The 27,073-nt window shown below is 41.0% G+C and overlaps 1 protein-coding gene across 1 annotated transcript in view; it reads right to left on the reverse strand.

Moving 5' to 3' along the window:
- LOC124615785 (metallophosphoesterase 1) overlaps positions 1-27,073 on the reverse strand; it is a 166,822-nt gene that overhangs the window by 99,991 nt on the left and 39,758 nt on the right. Inside the window, exon 2 of the mRNA XM_047143903.1 lies at positions 1,013-1,155. Coding sequence (XP_046999859.1) covers positions 1,013-1,155 — 143 coding nt within the window. The remainder of the gene's footprint in view (positions 1-1,012; positions 1,156-27,073) is intronic.

Here is a 27,073-nt window from a genome sequence, read left to right on the forward strand (position 1 = left end):
GAATGACTGAATTGAAAACACACACACACACACACACACACACACACACACACACACACACACAAAATTTATCTGCAGAGATTCCCTATCATAAACAAGATGCTGTTTAAGCCTATTGCAACGAGGCTAACACTGAAAACACAGCCATGAAAAACACCATTCTCCTGCTCAAAACAATCCAACAGCATGTCACCAACTCAGGACGTAAAAAAGTGCTTAGATAGGAAGGCTCATATGAAGATGGGAAGGAGGCCTCATCAGTGGAGGTGCCCTAGAATACTGTTTTTCCAAATAGTGTCATACATCTTACTGCGTCTCCAAGTAGTGTCATATGTCTTACCGATGTCAAAAAATATAGCAATACAGTGATGTGTATATAGGAAAACGTGCTGAAAATCCAGGGGTCAGGTTATTGGCAATGGATTGAAATTTTATGAATCCCCACTGAGAGTGGCTAAAGGGTCACCTGTCCTTTAACACCCAGGGCAGATGACTGTTAAAAATTCACTCAAGGATCTTTCAAACACAGCTAGTTAAGGTGACAATTTGGTAACTACTGAAACAAATTCAATCCTTTGCTGATTTGAGGAGAGGCATCCAAATTGCCTCTGTCCATGAATTGGGAAAGTGGCCTGGCTGAAATATCAAACTGAAGCATTCGAGGATGACTTCCTTTCACATTGCTTGCAAATGTCAGAGTGTGCCTTATTGGATTTGGTCTTGACTGGGTGCAGTATCTCAAGCCTCAGACAGTTTACAAGTCTTTTATTCAAAAGCCATATTCATCCCAGGCATTCAGAAAAACAACTCTTTCATGAATAACAGGATCTCTAATTAGAAATGAAAGCTGTGTACAGATAAAGTGGAAGCCAAAAATGGTCCAAATTGAGTGTCCTTTTTCCTGATGGCACAGAATACAAGGAGCCAGCTGACCAAGAATAATATCAATAATATGAATAATTAAAGAATAAAAACAAAAAAACACTGTTATAGTAATAAATTATGCATCTACCTTCTTAACTTGTCAAACCAATGACCATTCCGAGAACCCAGCAGATGTGTGTCAGCTAGTAACATGACTCTCACAGGCTCAGCATCTGGTTTTGCAGGTACTGTCTCATCAACATGTCTCGAGTCTAATTGCGGCCACAAACACTACAAAAATAATGAATAATTATTACCAAATTCGAAATTAAACATGAAAGTAATATCATGATATAAAAGTTATCAACAGGAACCATGTTGTTAGTTTGAACTGCTTAATGACTAGTTATATGGCTATGAAACCATATGCTTCAGCTAAGTCACAAATATGGGGTAGTAGACAGAGTATACTCAGATTAACACTGTGTCATTATCAACTAAGCAAAGAATCAACTTATGAGCTATCCAGTTATAGCTACCTGAAACTATAATGTCCAAGTACAAGCATCAAGTTTAATTCAGACTACTTGGATATTATAACAATGATTATTTCTTCAACATAAAACAATATCATTTGATCCCTAAAATACACCATTTTCATTGTAACCTTAGACCTGCATTAATCTAGAGTTTATAAAATCTACTTATATCAATACTTTCTCCTTTTACCAAGCATTTATCCCATGTAGTACTGGGTCCACTTTTTCAGGATTTGATGAACTTTGTGGCTGGATGCTCTAGTGCTGGCCTCCCAGTAGTGGTACCTTGTGCCAGCCTGGTGCTGTAGTTGGGTGCCCTTATACCTATCCCCTGTGCCCAAAAGCCTTCCTAGTGAATCATTCTATCTATTAGTGGGCACTGTATCAATATCCCTACAGTAGTTCCTGAGATCAGCCTTCACATGCAGAGAGAAAAATGTGGCAAGAGTCTTGAACTTATATGAAGAGCTTGACAGTAAACAGTGGTAAGATGTAGTCGATAAGAAACACAGTTACTGCAAGTAAAACATGATAAGTGATGTGCTTCATTCATATTAGTTGCCAGTTTCACAACAGACTGAGAAATCACAGCTCTTTCTCTGACTTCAGATTCTTGCAAATGGCAACTTTGTCAGGATGTATGCCTGTAAACAGTGGTGAATGCCAGAAACATGGTTGCCAGTAGTAATGCAGTGTTCATGCCATGACAATACTTTTCATGGATGATTTACAGGGATCTGAGGGTAATACAGGTAACTACAAATCAGATAATGATCCTGAATATGGTCCTGAGTGCAAATGTTCTTCAAACGCTGATGCTAATTAGGTAAAAGCAAATACATAATTAATCAAATAAACAAAAGTTAAGTTGTGTCCCTTAACAGTTTATGAGAATTTAAATGACAGTGTAATGGTAGAAATGTTTACATGCTGTAGTAAGATGCATGCAAAAATTTATTTTATTTTGTGATGTATCACAGATTAACTTTTTAGGTGGTTGTACTTTTTTATTGCAAAATCATTACTGTAAATCTTAGCATCAAAAAGTGAAACACTTTTCACATTTTAAATCTGCATTGTGATGACTCCCTTCATTCACCTCCACCAACTGCAGCAGACGATGTGGCACTGCAGCCAGAAACCAGCAATCAGAGAAGCTCCTGTCAGCCAACATGTCACTGCATTCCTGCAACACCCATGCTGGTCACTTGCATCACATGTAGATTTCTGACCATCATGCTTCCCAGGAGCCAAGCACCCCCAACAATCACTGACCAGTCTCTGCTCCTGCTTCATCGAGGTAAGACCCCCCCAGCCACGCTCTCGGCAGCCCATCTGTCACAACGCCAGGTGGCTTGTGCTCTCAGCTGCCACACATTACCAGAGTTCATATAAAGGAATGGTTTCATGCTTGCGCTCCACTGCTTGTGCTTCCTTCCAGTCTGCCAAATGACAGATGTTTTACAGCATATTCCATGCCTGTGCTTGAACTGAGATTCCTCAGAGTATTTCTGTCATGATCCTGCAAAGTCTGATGGCAGCATCCCAGTTCGTCCCCCTAGTGTCAGCCACTGTATTATGATATGCAGTGAAGTGTTTTGTGTGGTGAAGCTTGGTGAGTACCAGGTGACTTACACTACTGTTTCTTTCCCAGACAGCACTCTGGTATCCCTTGACCACTAAGTGCACGCAGAAATGATTTTTTTTTTTTGGTCCAACGCTGCTGGCTCTCATCACTGCCAGGTGAGCCCAAATTTTTCCCGATCTCCCTTTTTTTTGCTCATTCATATTTCACCTTTAAACTTTGTTCCAGAGCTACCATGCAATAAAGTCACTCTCTCCCCCATCTCCCTCATTATTTGTTCATTCGAGTTGCCAAATGTTGTTGCAATAAGTACTGTAGACTGAGAGTAGATTTACTTTGTTCAAAGACTACGCCATGAGAGAGGGCCCCTCTTAATGCAAAAAATCTTAATTCATTGAGTTCTGTTGTAATAGTTAGTCCTTAGGAACACAAATCATGCAACCAGCTAATGTGTTTTCTTCAGTAAGTTCTGTTAACAGTCCTTTAGTCATGCCAAATTTGTGTGAGCCTCGAAACTTTCTTCACTGGCGGTCCCCTCTAAAACAAGCATCAGGTCTCATTACCAAAACATGCTGGTTAATACTTTTCATGCTCCACATGGTCATGAGGACACTTAGTTTTCATTAAGTCAACAGGACACATCCTGCTCACACTCTCCACTTGTCACCCCTGCTCACCACCCTTCGTTCACAGCCTCCCCTCCACCCTCAGTGTGCATACCACTCTCCATCTACATCCCACCCTCAGCTAGGACTGCCACTCCTCATCCGCCACTCACCCAAACCCCACCTCACGGAATGGGCTGTGCATGCCATCACATGCCCCCTTGGACCAATCCACCATTTTATCGTGCGGCCTAGCCAACACTCCTTTTTTTCCTTTCTTTGTTAGCAACATACTACATATCATGACACACTGTTTTAAGTTACAATGTTACTACCAAATGTCCCCATCACTGTTGCGGTCACACTCAATGGGCTCTCCAACTGACAACCTCCCATTATTCCTCCTGCCCTAGCATCCACGAGCACTTCAGATGCTTCAGAACTCTGCAAACAACTATCTGCATTACAGAACAGTTCGGCTCAGCTAACCAATAGGATGGTTGGACTATCTCCAGCAGACCCCACAGAACCTCCTCCCAGTTGTGCAGACGCCCACTCGCCACCCTTCAACCCACAGGACCCATGCTTGTGGTCTGCTTCCATTGACGCAGTTTTCACAGAATGTTCCGTCATGAGCAATGCAACAAAGTTTGGGGTGGTCATCAGCCACTTCAACCCAACCACAACCACCACCCAGGTCTGGGACTTGTTTCACACCCATCCCCCCTGAGGCACAGTTACACTACACTAAAAGAGCACATAATTCCCAGCTTCATATCACTGAAGATGTAATGGGCATGTGACTTATTACCCAGTGCAGAGACAGCCCCCATCTTTGTTGCTGGATTACATCTGAGCACTGGCAGAACTGCATGTCCTTCCCAAAGGCCTACTATTAAATTGCTGGCTCGTATGCTTTCCTTGGCCTCACACAATCATTTACCATTAGGCAACGTAAGTGTCTTTGCAAACTGTTCATGACTCTGAATACCCTTCTGGCAGCAGCTGTGATGTGTTCCACGAGCTATCATCCTGTGGCTCCCGCCGGCAGCTGCCAGCATAAGAGGTATTCACCTGCCCTCTCCTCCCAACCCCAAGATTCAGTGCACATCATGTCACTTGTGCCCCCATTGCTAGTGATCTGTCCAGCATGCAGACCCCAACCTCTACCAGATTCTGACACATCTGAGCTCCAAGGTGACAGCACTCACTGAGAGCATCACCCACCTACACCATGCACTGACCTCTCCCAGCTGTGGGAAACCACCCATGCAAAAACAACCCCCCCCCCCCCCTGGAGAGGCTTTAGCCACCCCTCCAACAATTGCTGCAAACTTACTGAAGCTTGCTGGTACCACCAGAGGTTTAGAGAGAACACCACAAATTGTGAACCCCTCTGCTCCCAGTAACTAGCAGCAGGTGCGTCCAGTTGCTGTATCACTTCACAGCATCTATTCATCCTGGATATGAATAATGCCAGTTCCCTTTTCACTACCTCTTCAACATCAATTCTAACCTACCTATATCCCCCACAAACTACTTCTGAATCCTGGCCCCTCCTGTCCTGTCCTGAATTGCTGCTGCCAACAGTTCAGCTATCCCAACTTACTGGGAGCATACCCACTTGCTCAACTAATGCCTTCACTTCTGTGAACCTTCACGGTCACTGATGTTACTAACCACAGTTATTACTGACTACTGGCCAATGTAGCATAGTGTTGTTTAGTCAACAGTACCTCTGGTATGTCCGTCCACTGCAGCTCCCATTCAATTTCCCCTTCTCACCAGGCAATCCAGTGCCTCCCTTTCAGCACAACATGGTGCATTATGTAGCCACCACCCCCAGCCCCCCCTCCTGTTTTCTGCCACACATGTCCCTCCCCCTTACAAACTCAAAATCACACAGAACGAGTTTGAAGAGCTGCTCGACACCGGCACACTTTACCCTTCCAAAAGCCCTTGGGCCTTAGATATTCACATCATCCCCCAAGAAGGACGATTCCTGATGCTTATGTGGCAAATACCATAAATTCAAATGCCCATACCATTTCTGACCACCATTCCTGACCACTAACCCATCCCATTCCTATGCACCTACGATGACTCCATCTTGGGAACAACTATCTTCATGACAATAGATGGTGCAGGGGTCCTGTTGAAAGAGTCCAAGATGAGTCAAGGCCTCTCTTAATTCCAAAAATCTACATTCATTGTATTTTGTTACAATAGTTATTCCTTAGGAATAAAAATCATGCAAATCAGCTAATGTGTTTCCCTCAGTATGTTTTGTTAATAGTCATTTATCTGTGTCAAATTTGTGTGAACCTGGGAACTTTCAAGCCCTTAATGACAGGTGGGGAAACATTAAACCATTCCTTTGTATTTTAGGGATAAATTAATTACCATAGACCTTGCCATTGGTGGGGAGGCTTGCGCACCTTACACCTTAGCGATACAGATAGCCGTACCATAGGTGCAACCACAACGGAGGAGTATCTGTTGAGAGGCCAGACAAACGTATGGTTCCTGAAGAGGGGCAGCAGCCTCTTCATTAGTTGCAGGGGCAACAGTCTGGCTGATTGACTGATCTGGCCTTGTAACACTAACCAAAACGACCTTGCTGTGCTGGTAATGCGAACGGCTGTAATTTTTCCCGAGGGCAAGCAGCTTTACTGTATGGATAAAAGATGCTGGCGTCCTCTTGGGTAAAATATTCTGGAGGTAAAATAGTCCCCCATTCGGATCTCTGGGCGGGGACTACTCAAGAGGACGTCGTTATAAGGAGAAAGAAAACTGGCGTTCTACAGATCGGAGCGAGGAATGTCAGATCCCTTAATCGGGCAGGTAGATTAGAAAATTTAAAAAGGGAAATGGATAGGTTAAAGTTAGATATAGTGGGAATTAGTGAAGTTCGGTGGCAGGAGGAACAAGACTTTTGGTCAGGTGAATACAGGGTTATAAATACAAAATCAAATAGGGGTAATGCAGGAGTAGGTTTAATAATGAATAAGAAAATAGGAGTTTGGGTAAGCTACTACAAACAACATAGTGAACACATTATTGTAGCCAAGATAGACATGAAGCCCACGTCTACCACAATAGTACAAGTCTATATGCCAACTAGCTCTGCAGACGACGAAGAAATTGAAGAAATGTATGATGAGATAAAAGAAATTATTCAGGTAGTGAAGGGAGACGAAAATTTAATAGTCATGGGTGACTGGAATTCAATAGTAGGAAAAGGGAGAGAAGGAAACGTAGTGGGTGAATATGGATTGGGGGGAAGAAATGAAAGAGGAAGCCGCCTGGCAGAATTTTGCACAGAGCATAACTTAATCATAGCTAACACTTGGGTCAAGAAACATGAAAGAAGGTTGTATACATGGAAGAAGCCTGGAGATACTGACAGGTTTCAGATAGATTATATAATGGTAAGACAGAGATTTAGGAACCAGGTTTTAAATTGTAAGACATTTCCAGGGGCAGATGTGGACTCTGGCCACAATCTATTGGTTATGAACTGTAGATTAAAACTGAAGAAACTGCAAAAAGGTGGGAATTTAAGGAGATGGGACCTGGATAAACTGACTAAACCAGAGGTTGTACAGGGTTTCAGGGAGAGCATAAGGGAACAACTGACAGGAATGGGGGAAGCAAATACAGTAGAAGAAGAATGGGTAGCTTTGAGGGATGAAATAGTGAAGGCAGCAGAGGATCAAATAGGTAAAAAGAAAGGGCTAGTAGAAATCCTTGGGTAACAGAAGAAATATTGAATTTAATCGATGAAAGGAGAGAATACAAAAATGCAGTAAATGAAGTGGGCAAAAAGGAATACAAATGTCTCAAAAATGAGATCGACAATAAGTGCAAAATGGCTAAGCAGGGATGGCTAGAGGACAAATGTAAGGATGTAGAGGCTTATCTCACTAGGGGTAAGATAGATAATGCCTACAGGAAAATTAAAGAGACCTTTGGACAAAAGGGAACCACTTGCATGAACATCAAGAGCTCAGATGGAAACCCAGTTCTAAGCAAAGAAGGGAAAGCAGAAAGGTGGAAGCAATATATAGAGGGACTATACAAGGGCGATGTACTTGAGGGCAATGTTATAGAAAGGGAAGAGAATGTTGATGAAGATGAAATGGGGGATACGATACTGGGTGAAGAGTTTGACAGAGCACTGAAAGACCTGAGTCGAAATGAGGCCCCAGGAGTAGACAACATTCCAATAGAATTACTGACGGCCTTGGGAGAGCCAGTTCTAACAAAACCCTACCATCTGGTGAGCAAAATGTATGAGACAGGTGAAATACCTTCAAACTTCAAGAAGAATATAATCTACATCTATACTCCGCGAGCCAATCCCAAAGAAAGCAGGTGTTGACATGTGAAAATTACTGAACTATCAGTTTAATAAGTCACAGCTGCAAAATACTAACGCGAATTCTTTACAGACGAATGGAAAAACTGGTAGAAGCCGACCTCGGGGAAGATCAGTTTGGATTCCGTAGCAATATGGGAACACGGGAGGCTATACTGACCCTACGACTTATCTTAGAAGCTAGACTAAGAAAAGGCAAACCTACTTTTCTAGCATTTGTAGACTTAGAGAAAGCTTTTGACAATGTTGACTGGAAAGCTCTCTTTCAAATTCTAAAGGTGGCAGGGGTAAAATACAGGGAGTAAATGGCTATTTACAATTTGTACAGAAACCAGATGGCAGTTATAAGAGTCGAGGGATATGAAAGGGAAAGTGGTTGGGAAGGGAGTGAGACAGGGTTGTAGCCTCTCCCCAATGTTATTCAATCTGTATACTGAGCAAGCAGTAAAGGAAACAAAAGAAACATTCGGAGTAGGTATTAAAATCCATGGAGAAGAAATAAAAACTTTGAGGTTCGCCGATGACATTGTAATTCTGTCAGAGACAGCAAAGGACTTGGAAGAGCAGTTGACCGGAATGGTCATTGTCTTGAAGGGAGGATATAAGATGAACATCAACAAAAGCAAAACGAGGATAATGGAATGTAACAAATTAAGTCGTGTGATGCTGAGGGAATTAGATTAGGAAATGAGACACTTAAAGTAGTAAAGGAGGTTTGCTATCTGAGGAGCAAAATAACTGATGATGGTCGAAGTAGAGAGGATATAAAATGTAGACTGGCAATGGCAAGGAAAGCGTTTCTGAAGAAGAGAAATTTGTTAACATCGAGTATAGATTTAAGTGTCAGGAAACCATTTCTGAAAGTATTCGTATGGAGTGTAGCCATGTATGGAAGTGAAACATGGACGATAAACAGTTTGGACAAGAAGAGAATAGAAGCTTTCGAAATGTGGTGCTACAGAAGTATGCTGAAGATTAGATGGGTAGATCACATAACTAATGAGGAGGTATTGAATAGAATTGGGGAGAAGAGGAGTTTGTGGTACAACTTGACTAGAAGGAGGGATCGGTTGGTAGGACACATTCTGAGGCATCAAGGGATCACCAATTTAGTATTGGAGGGCAGCGTGGAGGGTAAAAATCATAGAGGGAGACCAAGAGATGAATACACTAAGCAGATTTAGAAGGATGTAGGCTGCAGTACGTACTGGGAGATGAAGAAGCTTGCACAGGATAGAGTAGCATGGAGAGCTGCATCAAACCAGTCTCAGGACTGAAGACCACAACAACAACAACAACATGTGGTGTTATTTTTACATGAAACTTTCTACTGACGCTTTTAGGTTCTCCCTCATGATGAGTCATTATCACACTTTGCCATACATGCCAGAGAACGTTTAGGTAATGTTTTCCTCAAATGTTGTGTCTGAAGGCGTGGGCCAATACTGTTGCCACTATGTTCTCTCAAGCTCACTCATACATATGAAATGTTTGGTGTACAAGACACTGATGGACACTGCAGAAGAGCATGCTGCCTGTTTGGCCATCCTGGATGAGAATGTGCAAGGGGAATACCTTTGCCCTGGCCATCTCCAGACCCCTTCTCTTCCATCAGGTGATCAGGGGCCAAATCGCAACTCACCAGTGAACAACAATTGATCCAATTGTTATACTGCCCACCCATGACATTCCGTTGCAAACGAAGTCGAGCACTGTGCAATGCTCTCTGGTGAGTTTCGGACTTGTAGTAGGTCTTCAAGACTGAAGATTGCCTTTTTGCAGTTTTCTTCAAACAATTCTCTCATTAACACCCCTCGGACCTGGTGGAGTTGATTTCATGCTTCAATAGCAATGGTGTGGCAGTTGCAGAGAACTTGAAGTTGCAAGGAGTGGTCATTTCTCTCTGATGTTGCTCTTCTTGGGCCTGTTCCTGGTCTCCCTACAAAGACTCCAGTTTCTCCATACTTCGATACAGTTCTGGAAATCGTGGAAGGTGTAGTCCTCAATACTTCTGCAATGTAATGCATGCTGTGGCCATCTTCCACTAAAGCGCCAGTTTTCACAGCTTCTTTAGGGCTTAACAGCATGTTTACTCCAGAAAACTGATAACAACAATCACAGAAAGATCCTACAAAAATGTTTGATTAATAGGGGAACAATTCAGGGTACAACAATAAATGCTCCAAGAGTGGCAAAAAAATTATTCGCTCACATTCAGTGATGCGTTTTCCAGGTTGTGTGGCAAACATCAATCGAGGCTAGTGCAATAAATGTTCAATATTTCATTGTTTGCTCACTAAACAAAGCCAACAGCATAACCCGCTCAAAAAAATTGGTTGAAGTGCTTCACTTTGATTAACTAGATAATTACACAATGATTACATTTCATTTATTAGGTTCCGCATTTTTCATGCCAGTCAGTGTATGTAAAGGGTTTTGTCAGCCTATGAAATTACGAGCTGACTTCTCGTGCAGAAGGAGAAATGGGAGGGGGTGTGCCTTGTTAGTAGCAGTGGTATGGGCTGCCAGGAACAGATGCTAGGCTCTCGCACCTACGCTTATTATCAAAAGTATGATCATATGCATATGGGTAGGAAAATTTCGCACAAATGATAATGCAAAAAATAGCATGTAACTGGTGTTTATCAAGAATTCTGTTATTTTCCTGTATTAAAAATTCTATAAATCTGGGGACGGTAATTTACTAATATTTGTAACTGTTATTTATTTGATGTTGAAAATACATTTTGGCTTCTTACTTCAAGGCTCACGTTTGTGTATTATCTTAAAATGATAGTTGCTTACGTCAAGATGATGGCATCAAAAATAGTACCAAAATCGGAAAACAAACAACATGACAACCAGAAAAAGACATCGCAACTGGAAAACAAACAACATGAAAACTGGCAAACAAACAACATGAAAACTGGCAAACAAACAACACTGAAACTGGTAAACAAACAGCAAAATTGGAAACCAACAATGCTGAAAACAGAAAAAGGTAACAGCAAGTCTGGCAAAAAAAATTGCACATATTAAAAAAAAAAAAACCCCCTTAGTTGGCAAAAAAAAGCACCGAAAGGAAAATAACATGAATAACAGAGAGAAATAACACCAAAATTAACAGTAGTGAAATCCCCCCCCCCCCCCCCCCCAAAAAAAAAAAAAAAAACGAATTTGGCGAAAAACAGAACCAAATTTTGCACAAATAGCAACAAATTTGACAAAAGTATCACAGAAATCATCAAAAAATAGCACCAAAATTTGATACAAATATCACTGAAATTGCCTAAAAATAACACCGAATATGGGCATAAAATATGACTTTGTCCAGTCCCTACATAGGAGATGTTAGAGCAATATATGGCTGGATTGAGATTTTCTTGATAGGGAGAACACAGCATGTTATCTCAGATGGAGAATCATCAACAGATGTAGAAGTAACTTTGGATGTACCCCTCAGAAATGCATTGAGCCCTTTTGTTGCTGTTCATGTGTATATTAATGATTTTGTGGGCAATATTAATAGTAACCTCAGACTTTTTATAGATGATGCAGTTATCTACAATGAAGTGGAGTCTGAAAGAAATTGTAGAAACAATATGTCGGACAGAATGAGATTTTCACTCTGCAGCGGAGTGTGCGCTGATATGAAACTTCCTGGCAGATTAAAACTGTGTGCCCGACCGAGACTCGAACTCGGGACCTTTGCCTTTCGCGGGCAAGTGCTCTACCAACTGATCTACCGAAGCACGACTCACACCCGGTACTCACAGCTTTACTTCTGCCAGTACCTCATCTCCTGCCTTCCAAACTTTACAGAAGCTCTCCTGCGAACCTTGCAGAACTAGCACTCCTGAAAGAAAGGATATTGCGGAGACATGGCTTAGCCACAGCCTGGGGGATGTTTCCAGAATGAGATTTTCACTCTGCAGCGGAGTGTGCGCTGATATGAAACTTCCTGGCAGATTAAAACTGTGTGCCCGACCGAGACTCGAACTCGGGACCTTTGCAGGAGAGCTTCTGTAAAGTTTGGAAGGTAGGAGACGAGGTACTGGCAGAAGTAAAGCTGTGAGTACCGGGCGTGAGTCGTGCTTTGGTAGCTCAGTTGGTAGAGCACTTGCCCGCGAAAGGCAAAGGTCCCAAGTTCGAGTCTCGGTCGGGCACACAGTTTAAATCTGCCAGGAAGTTTAATATGTCAGACATTGATAGCAATGGCTGGCAACCTGCTTTAAATGTTCAAGAACGTGAACTTGTGCACTTCACACTTAGTACCCTACGAATATCATATTTCTGAGTCACAGTTGGAATTCGCAAACTCACACATGTACTTGGGTGTAACAGTAGAGAAATGAAGTGAAATGATTACATAGGCTGAGTCATGGGTAAAGCAGGTAGCAGACTTCAGTTTCTTGGTAGAATACTAGAGAAATGCAATCAGTCTACAAAGGAGACCGCTTACAAATCACTCATGCAACCCACACTAGATTATTGCTCAGGTATGTGGGACCCATACCGAATAGGACTAGCAAGAGTAATTGAACGGGTACAGCAAAGAGCAGCACGAATCGTCACAGGTTCGTCTGACCCATGGGAGAGTGTCACTGAGATGTTGAAAGATCTGAACTGGCAGACTCCTGAAGACGTAAACTATAGTGAGAAAATCTACCGACAAAGCTTCAAGAACTAGCTTTAACTTATAATTCTTAGGAATATGCTATAAGCCGATAAATATCACTCCCATAGGGATTGTGAACATAAGATTAAATTAATTACATCATGCACAGAGGCATTAAAAAAATTATTTTTCCTGTGATTCAGATGTGAATGGAACAGGGAAAAGTCCTAATAACTGATGTACTGGACATACCCTCTGCCACACACTTCACACTGGTTTGCACAGTAGAGAGGTAGTTTTAGGTGTAGAAGTATACACATTGGCTGTAGCCAAGCAAGTTGACTTACCAGTGTGGGTACTTCCCATAGCCTGAGGTGAGTCGAAAGGCATGTAACTGTGGTTAGTCGGTGTCGACAGTAATACTGTTGTTGCAAATTTTAACATAAACTAAGTTCCACAACTTATCAACATGCAACAATAAAATCAAAGGCACTGCAGAAATTGCAGCGATGTGATGATGAGATGAGCTCACTTTAATATGGACCACCATTTTATAATAATTATTACAAAAGATACAAATATTTATGGTTATGAATATTACAACAGGCAACAGAAAATTAATAACTAACAAACACTTTGAGCTATCATGTCATACAAGGTCTCAAATGAAAGTTGGTGATGTCACTAAGCATCACAAAAAGCTACATTTCAAAAAATTTACTAGTATGAAAAATTACAGCCAATTTTATAACAGTATGATTATGCACATCTACCCTACTCTGAGTCGCTAGTGCTGTTTGTAGAATGAAAGCAGTACAAGTTATCTGGTTCCTTTCCTAATTATCCCAAATGATGAGAGTTTAAACTTTACGCTTCCTGAATAGTTATTTTATTTATCGTGTAAATTGCCATTAGAAGCATACCAGTTAATCAACAAATGGTGCACACTGTGTAAAATCTAAAGGCAAAAATGAATAGAGGGTGAAAATGGTTCAAATGGCTCTGAGCACTATGGGACTTAACATCTGAGGTCATCAGTCCCCTAGAACTTAGAACTACTTAAACCTAACTAACCTAAGGACATCACACACATCCATGCCCGAGGCAGGATTTCAACCTGCGACCGTAGCGGTCTCGCGGTTCCAGACTGTAGCGCCTAGAACCGATCGGCCACTTCGGCCGGCAATAGAAGGTGAAAAGATAATCCTTTTAAGTCAGCAACATTTATTCTAATAAACCTATTTAACATACTTATCATGTCATGAAAAGCATATCTGAGTGTGATTTAGAATTGTATTATCTAATGTAATATTTTGTCATTTATTTCTTGAGAGGTTGCAAAATGACCATGATAAATGTAAGACCATCTTAACACAACATTTTTGTGAGCCACCCCCCTTTTGCTCAGGTACAATAAGAATCTACATCTACATACATACTCCATAAGCCACAGTAAAGTGCATGGAGGAGGGTATCTTGTACCAAAAATAGTCATTTTCTCTCCTGTTTCACTCCCAACCACAAATGTTGGTTCTCTAATTTAATGCAACAATGCCTTTTGGAAAAAGAGTCAATTTCCCTCCAGGGAGTCTCATTTTACTTCACCAAGCATTTCCATAATACTTGCATGCTGGCTGAACCTGTTGGTCACAAATCTATTAGCCCACCTCACAACTGCTTCAAAGCCTTCCTTTAATCTGACCTGGTGGGAATGCCAAACACTCTTAACAGTACCAGGAATGGTCTGCACTAGCATTCTACATGCTGTCTCATTTATGAATGAATTACACTTTCCCAAAATTCTCCAAATGAAACTAAGTTGAACATTCACCTTCCCTACTACCAACCTGATGGGCTCATTCCATTTCATATCACTTTCCAAAGTAGAACCTAGACATTTAATGAAAGTCACAAGCTGCATCCTACTAAAGCCGTATTCAAATGTTACAGCACTGTTTTTCCTACTAATCTGCATTAACTTACATTTTTCTACATTTAGAGCAAGCAGCCATTCATCACACCAACTAAAAATTTTGTGTAAGTCATCTCGGGTATTCTACAGTCACTCAACATCGATACCTCCCTGTACACCACAGCGTCGTCAACAAACAGGTGTAAATTTCAGCTCACCGTGTCCATCAGATCATTTACATATATAGAGGACAAAAGTGGTTCTCTCATTCTTCTCTGGGGCACTCATGATGATACCCTGGCTCTAAACAATACTCACAGTTGAGGACCACAAACTGGCTTCTATTACTTAAAAAGTCTTCAAACGACTCCCGTATCTGGGATCTTAAACTATATACTTGGACTTTTGTCAACAAGTAGCAGTGGGGCACTGTGGCAAATACTTCTTGGAAATTAAGGGCTATGGAAAATGCCTGTTGCCCCACTTCCATGCTTTGTACAGTATCACGTGAGATAAGGGCAAGCAGCTGAGTTTCACATGAAGTTATGATTTCTAAATTGGTGCTGATTTGTGGACTGAAGCTTTTCTGCCTCATGGAAATTTATTCTATTGAAACTTGGAATGTGTTCAAGAAATCTGCAGTAAACCCACGTTAAGGATATTGGTCTGTAATTATAGAGATCAATTCTTTTACCTTTCTCATATACAGGAATCACCTGCGCTTTTTTCAGTTTGCTTGGGACTTTTGCTGGGTGCAAGATTCATGACAAATGCAGGCTAAGAGTAGTCTCCACAAACCAAACTGGAATTCCATCTGGACCTAGTAACTTATTTATTTTCAGCTCCTTCAATTGCTTTCTATGTCATGGTTCCAGTTTCTATGCCTTCCATGTGAGAATCTGAACAACAGTCAGAAGCTGGTATGTTTGTATGATCCCCCAGCATGAACGATTTCTTAAATGTGAAATTTAAAACTTCATCTTTCCTTTAGCTGTCTTCAATTGTCAGCCCAGACTGGGTGACAAGTGAGTGGGCAGAAGCCTTCAGCCAACTTAGCAATTTTACGTACGACCAGAATTTTCTTGGGTTCTTGGCAAGATCTTTTGCTAAGGAATGACTGCGGAAGATGTATGCTTTGTGCCTTGTTCTTCTTATGGACACACAAATTTATATTAACTATTGTCTGTCGGGATTTTCACCCTCTTTTTTGAACCGAGAAAACAACAGTCTCCGTTTCCTCTGTATTTTTTGAATATGGTTATTACACCACGGAGGGTTCTTACTATCCTTAATCCAGTTACTTGGCACATACATCTCCAAAGCATGATTTACAAACACTTTAAATTTTGCTCATGATACCTCTGCACACCTATCATACTGGAGGTAAATTATGTCCATTCATTGTCTAAGTGCAATGCTAACAATAGCTTATCTGCTTTGTGGTCTTCTTGATGGATTTATTAACTTTAGTAACCATTGTTGCTATGATGATATAATAATCAGTAATAGCTGTTTCTATACAGACACTGTCGATAAAGCTAGGCATGTTTGTAGTTACAAGTTCTAATATATGTCCATTGTGTGTGGGTTGTCTAACTAGTAGTTCTAGCTATTGGAAAACTGTGTTCAGAAGTATTAGGTGTCACAAAAAGACTGCCACATTGAAAAACACCTTTTAAAGTTATTGTAAAAGCATGAAAATTCCCACTACACAAAAATATGAAATGGACAGTTATGAAAGCTTACACATTATTTCATTATTACTCTAAACTAAACTTAATTACATACAAATATACTAATTAATTATGTACAAATTCCCCAAAACCATTCTCTCTTTATTATTATTGTTGTTGTTGTTATTGGCGGTGGCTGTAGTTGTATAAACTTGTTGACAAGCACAACAGTTATACAGCAGATGCTAATAAGTTCCCACTCTCAAATTTATTTGAATCTAAAAATTAGTGAACCCCCAGAATGTATACTCACAAGCCGCCACCGCTCATGTCTTTAAGATGAACTGCCCATCTGTTCATCTTAAAGACGTGTTAGTCTTGTTTATCTGCATTGTACTGCCTTAACAAATATGACATAACAATGGGTTGGCAACTTTTAGCAAGTGTACTTTAGAATGGCATAAAACCTGAAATTTAGATAGTACAGATGATAAATTTAGCAATACACTGCCAAACGGTAGTTTACTCCTCTTGGTCAGCATCATCAATCCTACAGGATATCTTCATTAATTTCTGATATTAATTATTTGCTAAGCTGCCTGTAAATTATTAGACTGGTCAATCATTTCATATGTACCTATAAAGGCACTAAAGCATGTGCTTGAATCCACCTCTATGATACACCAAGGTGAGTCAGGCAACCGGTTTTCAGGTCTTGCTACATGTAGATGTTGCAACCACAACCACTTACCTGTAGAAGACTAGTGTGTGGCATGAAAAACATTAACACAAGCTTTCGAGCTCTTGCTCTTTTTCTAGTAAGAGTACACAAATTCACACACACAATCACACCATCAGGATGGGATGGACAGAGAAAAGGAACAGGAGGAAATGGAGAAGTAGGGTGGGCGGGGGGTGGGGGGTGGGGGGGGTGGGGGGGGGAGGTGTACTGCAACCAGGAAACAGGAGTTGAACAGAGAGAGGGGGACGAGTGGATGGACAAAGAGAGGAAGGAGGGGGAGATGGACAAAGAGAGGAGGGATGAGAAGATGGATGGAGGAGGGGGGGGGGGAGATGGACAGAGAGTGGAGCATGGTGAAGGTGGACAGAGAGAAGGGGGAGCAGATGATGAGCAGACAAATGGGGAAAGGGCAGATGGACTACTAGAACTGAAATAAATACATATCCAGGGAAAACCAGATATTCAGATAGTATTGTAATAAGAACAGACGGCAAAAGATGATTTGGAATATAATTACATATATCTAAAGCAATATGGAATAACAGTACCATGAACAAACTAATAATAATAGCAAAGCTACTACTACTACTACTACTACTACTACTACTAATAATAATAATAATAATAATAACAACAATAATAATAATACACAAGTAATTATAATTAAGGGAACAGAAGTGAGATAACGTAATACTTCAAGCTACAAGAGAGAGAGAGATTCAGATAAACTACCCATGGAAAAGAAAGAAAGAAAGTATTTCACTATGATGGGAATGCCTGTTTCTGATGTGCTGCTCAGAAACAAGCCTTAAGATTCAGGAGAGACAGGATGGACTGTATGTTAATCTGATGTTACAGCAAACAAAATACATGGAAATCTCTGCACTTGTCTCCATATTGTGAGAAAAGTAAAGTAAATTCACTAAGAATTTGTGTTTAGATTGCAGACAAAATTCTAATGACGTGCAAGCTTATATCAACAGAAGCTTTGCCTGAAAATGAAATTATAGCTCTCTTAAGGTAAAACTATTTTGTGTAATCTACCCCTACAGCTGGTTCTCCAAACTTACCCTGCATGGCTTCATGGAAACAATGTTATCCTTGTTTGAATAATTCCTATTTATGTGTCATGAGCATTTCATTACCCTTTTGTATCAACTGTGCTGAAATGTTATGATCCAAACAGTGCATGACAGAATTCTTTTGAGTTGTCTCCCCACATAATAGTGCAATAGCTTGTTACAGAGCCTTTTATGTGGTTTCTTTGAAAACTTACTGTATTTTCATAGAATGATGACAAAAAAATCAAGATGTACCAATCAGATTCCATGCAAGGGGTTTCATGTGTTCATTTGTTCATTGTAATCCATAGATTTCATAAAGGGCCATGGACGAAATAAATGTACACATTAAAAATCAGAACCAACTATTAGAAACTACTTAACAATTAATCATCATTAAAGTTCTATGAATATCAAATTTAACATACTGCAATTGCCACAAAGCCACTTGTTTGGAGAAGAAGAAGAAGAAGAAGAAGAAGAAGAAGAAAAAGAAGAAGCTTCTTCCTCTTTTACATTAAATAGCTGATATTTACCTCCAACTTTTAGCTTAATATCTACAAAATTACATAAACATGTATCATAGAACAAAAGTTATCTACATACCAAATTTATATTTAGCATAGAACAAAGGTTATCTTCATGCCTTAAGTGTAAAGTCCTATTTAGAAAGAGCATTGGCATTTGTCATGCAGCTGACAGGAATCTTCTGTACTTCATTCTACATAATCACCTATTTGTGAAAGTAGATACTATTGAAGTTTTTGGTGTTGTTGTGATTTATGAGGATTTCCAATTTGTTGCTTCATGTTTGATGAGAAGGTCTTTGAGATTTTTACAGTATATTGACTGCACACTGGAGAAGAAGGTACAGTCTACATGGAAGTTACTTTGTTTATTGTATAGAAATTGTGTACATCATGCTTCAATTGAAACAATTTGTATATTTAGCAATAAGTATCACTGAGGAGTTAGTGTTACAATTCCAACATTTTTGAAGAGGCCTCTGTAGAGTGTTTTCTCGACCACTTCACATTGGTCTTATTCTTCACATTGTTACTGAATGAATGGTTTCCTTAATTTATTAGCCCTGTTCCAAAAGAAAAGCCCACAAAACCACTAAGAATGAAAGTATGCAACATGAACTAACATCTGGATCTTCAAGTCAACACGATGAGGGATGCAGCAATGTGTGATGCAGGACAAAATGGGTTCCTTGATTTATTTTTTCTACATGTATACTCCATTTTAGCTTTCTGTCACAATGTATCTCAAGGAATTCGATGCATAAGGTTTTATTCAGTGTACAACCCACGATATATAGGTTCACGATGATGATAGACTATTTTTGATTGTTTTGAATTGGACAATATAAAATTATGATAAACTGATTACTTGGATTCACTTGTCCTTGAAGGACATTATCTTTACGCCAGTGACTGTTATAAGTTTTTATTACACTGTTGCAATTTCGGCCTTAGGCCATTATCAAGTGCTGCTGAAAAATACAGAATGTTTAAGAAAATTATTTTACAGTTTCATTATGTATTAAGACGTTATGCCGATTATACAAAACATTTTAACTATGTAGCCATGTTACATACATATTACGGCTTTAAGCCATGTCAATATAATGTAAGCTAACACATTTGTGTGTCGTTGTCAATCCTGTTAAATACATTCGTGTTGTTGTTACACAGTGCAACCACACGTATACAAACATCGTAAAACAACATAATCTGTGAATGCACATGTTCATTAACCCATCACTAATCACACATGCATTAGATCACAGCTGCAGACTACTCTTTGCAGGCTACTAATAACCGTTTTCGCGTGTAAACAGATTACAGATATTGTTTTACTATGTGTGGAGCGGCACTGCCATCCAACAACTGTACTACTGTTTTACGGTGCTTGTATACATGTGCTCACACTGTGTAACAACGACACGAATGTATTTAACAGGATTGAGAATGACACACAAATGTGTCAGCTTACATTACATTGACATGGCTTAAAGCCATAATATGTAAGTAACATGGCTACATAGTTAAAATGTTTTGTATAATCAGCATGACGCCGAGGTACATAATGAACCTGTAAAATAATTTTCTTAAACATTCTGTATTTTTCAGCAGCACTTGATAATGGCCTAAGGCCGACATTGCAATAGCGTAATAAAAACTTATAACAGTCACTGGCGTAAAGATGATGTCCTTCAAAAAAATTTTTATGACTGTGAATCCCAGCTACAACAACTGTATTTGTAGCCTTGTTCGGCTATCATCAAGACTGTCTCTCATATGGTTAATGGTTAAACATATCAGAAACTTTGTGTGTATTTCTGCATTTTCTTTCCCTTTCTTGCAACCTGGAAGTGTGATGGTCTAAACGGTTGCACACAGAGGAGGTTGTTAACAGTGTCAATCATCATGCGGAGTTCTGCTCTGTTTACCTACATGTAAGTTCTGAAAGTATAGTGAGATGATATATGACCAAAATGGATCATCTGAAAAGCTTCATAGGTGGCTGAACACAGGATTTCATGTCACATCTATAAACCACAACTTCTACTTTTTCTGGTAGGAAATGTCCTTTAAATGCCAGTATGAAAGCACTGGAATCAAAACAGTTTTCCTTTAAGCCTCTCTGTATGCACAGTACAACACGACAGCTGCATTGTTTCAAATTTGCTCTATCTTCTTCATCACACTGGAGCATCAGATTTCTGCGAAAGATGCTGCCTTCGCTCATATTAAGGCTTTTGAGGGGGTAGTAGTAACAGGAATACCTCCTAATTAGGTACAGGGATGTTGACATTGAGTGGATTCCTCTAATCCTTGGGTCTGAGTGACCTGAACCACCTTCCTAACATTTCTCAAACACATAATTTTTTCCTAAAAATTAAGATTGTTACAAGTATTTTGTACTTTTATGTGTGACTGTCACAAGTAGTCAGAATTTGCCTCTTGACAGTAAATCCTGGTCAGTCATTCAGCCTTCTCATAATTTTATAATTTTCTCAAATGATTTTTCCAATGGATTCAAGGATTATAATTTCTACTATTCTTTTCATATTCACTCCTCCCTTTTCTTTCCACATGCTTGTATCTTTATCCTTGCTCTGCTTTTCAGCTCACATTTCATCTTCCTATAAGAACATCTCTCACTCTCCATATGCCTGCGATTTTTGTTTTAATTTTTCCCTCTCCTTAATCTCTTACCTATATGTCTATGCTTTCATTTTTTCACCTCCGTTTTCTGCCTACATTATGTTTCAACTTCTATTCATGTTTTGTAATCTCACCATTGAGTACAAGTTAGAGCCCACACAGAATACCTCGGCTGACAGTGTGCAGTCAGCATGGGATGCGTGGGAAGAGCTGTAGTGTTGCAGGCTATGGGCAAGCGCTGTAGGGGAAATGCCGAGCACTGGAGACACTGTGCCATTCTAAACTGCAGCCTACACTCACATTTTTTGTAAATACTACAGTAGTACAAGATTATATGCCAACTAGCTCTTCAGATGACAAAGAAACTGAAGAAATGTACGATGAAATAAAATAAATTATTCAGATAGTGAGGGGTGACGAAAATTTAATAGTCATGGGTGACTGGAATTCGGTAGTAGGAAAAGGGAGAGAAGGGAATGTAGTAGTTGAATATGGATTGCGGCTGAGAAATTAAAGAGGAATCCGCCTGGTAGAATTTTGCACAGAGCACAACTTAATCATAGCTAACACTTGGTTCAAGAATCATAAAAGGAGGTTGTATACATGGAAGAAGCCTGGAGATACTGACAGGTTTCAGATAGATTATATAATGGTAAGACGTAGATTTTGGAACCAGGTTTTAATTGTAAGACATTTCCAGGGGCAGATGTGGACTCCGACCACAATCTATTGGTTATGACCTGTAGATTAAAACTGAAGAAACTGCAAAAAGGTGGGAATTTAAGGAGATGGAACCTGGATAAACTGACTAAACCAGAGGTTGTACAGAGTTTCAGGGAGAGCATAAGGGAACAATTGACACGAATGGGGGAAAGAAATACAGTAGCAGAAGAATGGGTAGCTTTGAGGGATGAAGTAGTGAAGGCAGCAGAGGATCAAGTAGGAAAAAAGACGAGGGCTAATAGAAAACCTTGGGTAACAGAAGAGATATTGAATTTAATTGATGAAAGGAGAAAACATAAAAATGCAGTAAATGAAGCAGGCAAAAAGGAATACAGACGTCTCAAAAATGAGATCGACAAGAAGTGCAAAATGGCTAAGCAGGGATGGCTAGAGGACAAATGTAAGGATGTAGAGGCTTATCTCATTAGGGGCAAGATAGATACTGCCTACAGGAAAATTAAAGAGACCTTTGGACAAAAGGGAACCACTTGTATGAACATCAAGAGCTCAGATGGAAACCCAGTTCTAATCAAAGAAGGGAAAGCAAAAAGGTGGAAGGAGTATATAGAGGGTCTATACAAGGGTGATGTACTTGAGGACAATATTATGGAAATGGAAGAGGATGTAGATGAAGATGAAATGGGAGATACGATACTGTGTGAAGAGTTTGACAGAGCACTGAAAGACCTGAGTCGAAACAAGGCCCCCAGAGTACATAACATTCCATTAGAACTACTGACGGTCTTGGGAGAGCCAGTCCTGACAAAACTCTACCATCTGGTGAGCAAGACGTATGAAACAGGCGAAAAACACTCAGACTTCAAGAAGAATATAAAAATTCCAATCCCAAAGAAAGCAGGTGTTGACATGTGAAAATTACCGAACTATCAGTTTAATAAGTCACAGCTGCAAAATACTAACGCCAATTCTTTACAGACGAATGGAAAAACTAGTAGAAGCCATCCCTCGGGTAAGATCAGTTTGGATTCCGTAGAATTGTTGGAACACGTGAGGCAATACTGACCCTGCGACTTATCTTAGAAGCTAGATTAAGGAAGGGCAAACCTACGTTTCTAGCATTTGTAGACTTAGAGAAAGCTTTTGACAATGTTGACTGGAATACTCTCTTTCAAATTCTAAAGGTGGCAGGGGTAAAATACAGGGAGCGAAAGGCTATTTACAATTTGTACAGAAACCAGATGGCAGTTATAAGAGTCGAGGGATATGAAAGGGAAGCAGTGGTTGGGAAGGGAGTGAGACAGGGTTGTAGCCTCTCCCCAATGTTATTCAATCTGTATACTGAGCAAGCAGTAAAGGAAACAAAAGAAACATTCGGAGTAGGTATTAAAATCCATGGAGAAGAAATAAAAACTTTGAGGTTCGCCGATGACATTGTAATTCTGTCAGAGACAGCAAAGGACTTGGAAGAGCAGTTGAACGGAATGGACAGTGTCTTGAAAGGAGGATATAAGATGAACATCAACAAAAGCAAAACAAGGATAATGGAATGTAGTCGAATTAAGTCGGGTGATGCAGAGGGAATTAGATTAGGAAATGAGACACTTAAAGTAGTAAAGGAGTTTTGCTATTTGGGGAGCAAAATAACTGATGATGGTCGAAGTAGAGAGGATATAATATGTAGACTGGCAATGGCAAGGAAAGTGTTTCTGAAGAAGAGAAATTTGTTAACATCGAGTATAGATTTAAGTGTCAGGAAGTCATTTCTGAAAGTATTTGTATGGAGTGTAGCCATGTATGGAAGTGAAACATGGACGACAAATAATTTGAACAAGAAGAGAATAGAAGCTTTTGAAATGGGGTGCTACAGAAGAATGCTGAAGATTAGATGGGTAGATCACGTAACTCATGAGGAAGTATTGAATAGGATTGGGGAGAAGAGAAGTTTGTGGCACAACTTGACTAGAAGAAGGGATCGGTTGGTAGGACATGTTCTGAGGCATCAAGGGCTCACCAATTTAGTATTGGAGGGCAGCGTGGAGGGTAAAAATCGTAGAGGGAGACCAAGAGATGAATACACTAAGCAGATTCAGAAGGATGTAGGTTGCGGTAGGTACTGGGAGATGAAGAAGCTTGCACAGGATAGAGTAGCATGGAGAGCTGCATCAAACTAGTCTCAGGACTGAAGACCACCACCACAACAACAACAACAACAACAACAAGTGGAGCCCTTCCATTCCCACACCTTCATGGTGACCATTCAAAACAATCTGTCACCTCTGCAAATCAAAGGCAGTACCGCAGAGCTCCCATTTGATGAACACATGGTAGAAGTTTTCCATTGCATGAAGATCAACATCTTATTGAGAATTAAGGGAACCAACACTGTTTATCTTGAAGATAAGAATGACAAGAATAATTAGTACTCATCTTTTGTGACAGAATTTTTGTTATCATTTTTACGAAGAGTAATGGCTGCAAATGCAGTCACATAATAAAGATACTTAAGCACACAGCATAAGATGATGTAGACACAATGTCAGAAAATGGAAAAACAATCAAAAATGAATCACTCAAGGAAAAAGACATTATTTTCCCCTAAACAATGATAGAAGCTTGAAAGAATATGCTGAATTAAACAAAAATACTTGGAATTGCCTCCAAGAGAACGTGAGAACATAGAACAAAGATTCATAACAAGAAACAATACAAAACAAAAGAGTTTGAGTAAAACAACACAGTAACTTACATATACAGTAAAAACAGTTCTCGCAGAATGTAAATAATTTGGGAGTAAAGGAGACCACTTACCAACAGCATGAGCCTGACACGTGTGCACATACACTCATATGCATGCACTCTGTGCACCTGCTTCATGCTGGCTGGGCACACAATTCCAGGATTATCAAAATATCCACGGGTGTACTGCCGGTCTACAGTGTCCAACGGGCACAATATTTCAGCGATCAGACATGTCGCCATCATCAGGTGAACTGACGGACTGAGCTCCTGTGAACATGCCGGCATGGAGATCCGTACGCTATGGCTGCTCAGGGGGAACTGGGTTCGGTCACGGCGGCGGCCGATTTAAATACCCTGCGCCCGCGGCGCGCTCCGTCCGCGCCCCGCGCCACGGTCGCGCGGTGGAACAGATTGCGACGGCGTCTGAGATGACGTCGATGTGATGGCTCTGTCCGCCGTGGTCGTCACAACTATACGTTTGCTCGATTTACTCTTGATTAACTCGATCGCTGGTTCCCAAGCCTTGCTAAGATTATAGCCACAGTCACGGTTTATGAGGTCGTCATTGGTGCGAATTTCGATGGCCTCTCTAACAACGCTGTCCCAGTATCTCGACGTCTGTACCAGAATCCTCGTGCGGTCATGCTCCATGGCGTGATTTTCCGACAAACAATGTTCAGCGACCGCCGACTTGCTCGGATACATCAGTCGAGTGTGCCTCTGGTGTTCACGGCATCGATCCTCGACGGTACGCATCGTCTGACCAATATACGACTTGCCACATTGACACGGAATCTGGTACACGCCGGCCTTCCTCAAACCGAGGTCATCTTTGGCGCTCCCCACCAGTGCACGAGTTTTATTTGGAGGACAAAACACAGTTCCGACCCGGTGTTTCTTCAGAATGCAGGCTATTTTCCCCGGAAAATCACGCCATGGATTATGAACGCATGAGCATTCTGGTACAGACGTCGAGATACTGGGACAGCGTTGTTAGAGAGGCCATCAAAATTCGCACCAATGACGACCTCATAAACCGTGACTGTGGCTATAATCTTAGCAAGGCTTGGGAACCAGCGATTGGGTTAATCAAGAGTAAATCGAGCAAACGTATAGTTGTGACGACCACGGCGGACAGAGCCATCACACCGACGTCACCTCAGACGCCGTCACAATCTGTTCCACCGTGTGACCGTGGCGCGGGGTGCAGACGGCTGAGTGAGCGCGCGGCGGGCGCAGGGTATTTAAATCAGCCGCCGCCGCGACCAAACCCAGTTCCCCCTGAGCAGCCATAGCGTACAGATCTCCGTACCGGCACGTTCACAGGAGCTCAGTCCGTCAGTTCACCTGATGATGGCGACATGTCTGATCGCTGAAATATTGTGCCCGTTGGACACTGTAGACCGGCAGTACACCCGTGGATATTTTGATTATCAAATACGCCGGGGGAAACTCAAGAATCACAATTCCAGGATTGGTTGGGTAAGGGGAAAAAAAGAGTCGAAAGCAGAATGAGGAGATGGGGATACGTTATCAGGAGCTAGGAGGGAGGCAGCAGGTGTGGAAAATAGGAATATGGGTGGGAGGGCTGGCCCGTGTACAGGTTGGTAAGAGGCACATGGGCAATGGGGTCGCTGAGGTGCAGCGGCCAATGAAGATGATGTGGAGGTTTGTTTTGTTTTTCTTTAGTGCGTAAAAAACAACTGGGGTCATATGCACACAAGTCAAAACTATAGAACACAAAAACAGAGAGGAAACTACTATACATCAGTTCCAAACGACATTAGAGAAGACAGCTAAAAACAAGGATGTGGAGTATGGGTTAAAAAAAAGACACCATACAGAAATGGAGGTCCAAAACTAAAAATTAAATGGCTTCGCCATATTGCTTTGGTGGATAAAAAGTATAAAGAGGTCGACAGCCCGTGCATCATTTGCTAAAATAGCCGATGACACATCAGCAAACCCAAGTGGGAACGCAGACGATTAAAAAATGGACATTCCGTCAGGAAGTGGCAGACAGTTAAAACTTGGGTGCAATGTGTACAAAGTGGTGGGGTAGTGCCACTTATCAAATGATGATGGCTAAAAAGGCAGTGTCCAATACCAGCCTAGTTAAAATGACCTCTTCCTGACTGGAGGGCCGAGAGGAGGTCGTCCAAGCCGCTAGGAGAGGCTTAATAAGCTGGAGCTTATTCCCGTGGAGGGAGGACCATTGGCAACGCCAAAGGGACACCACCTCTTGACAGATGGCAACACTGAGACCATTAGAGGGAATATAGGAACTAGTGGGCTGAGGTATGAGGACTGCAGCCTTGGCAGCAGCGTCAGCAGCCTCGTTTCCTGGCAGACCAACATGACCAGGAATACACACGAACATCACAATGACTCCACCAAGAGTGAGCAAGTGACAGTTTTCCTGGACCGGCTGCACTAAGGGATGGGCAGTGTACAGCACTATAGACTTTGAAGGGCACTGCGTGAGTCAGAGCAG

This window comes from Schistocerca americana, chromosome 5 (genome assembly GCF_021461395.2).
Source record: "Schistocerca americana isolate TAMUIC-IGC-003095 chromosome 5, iqSchAmer2.1, whole genome shotgun sequence".
In the NCBI taxonomy this organism is placed as follows: Eukaryota; Metazoa; Arthropoda; class Insecta; order Orthoptera; family Acrididae; genus Schistocerca; species Schistocerca americana.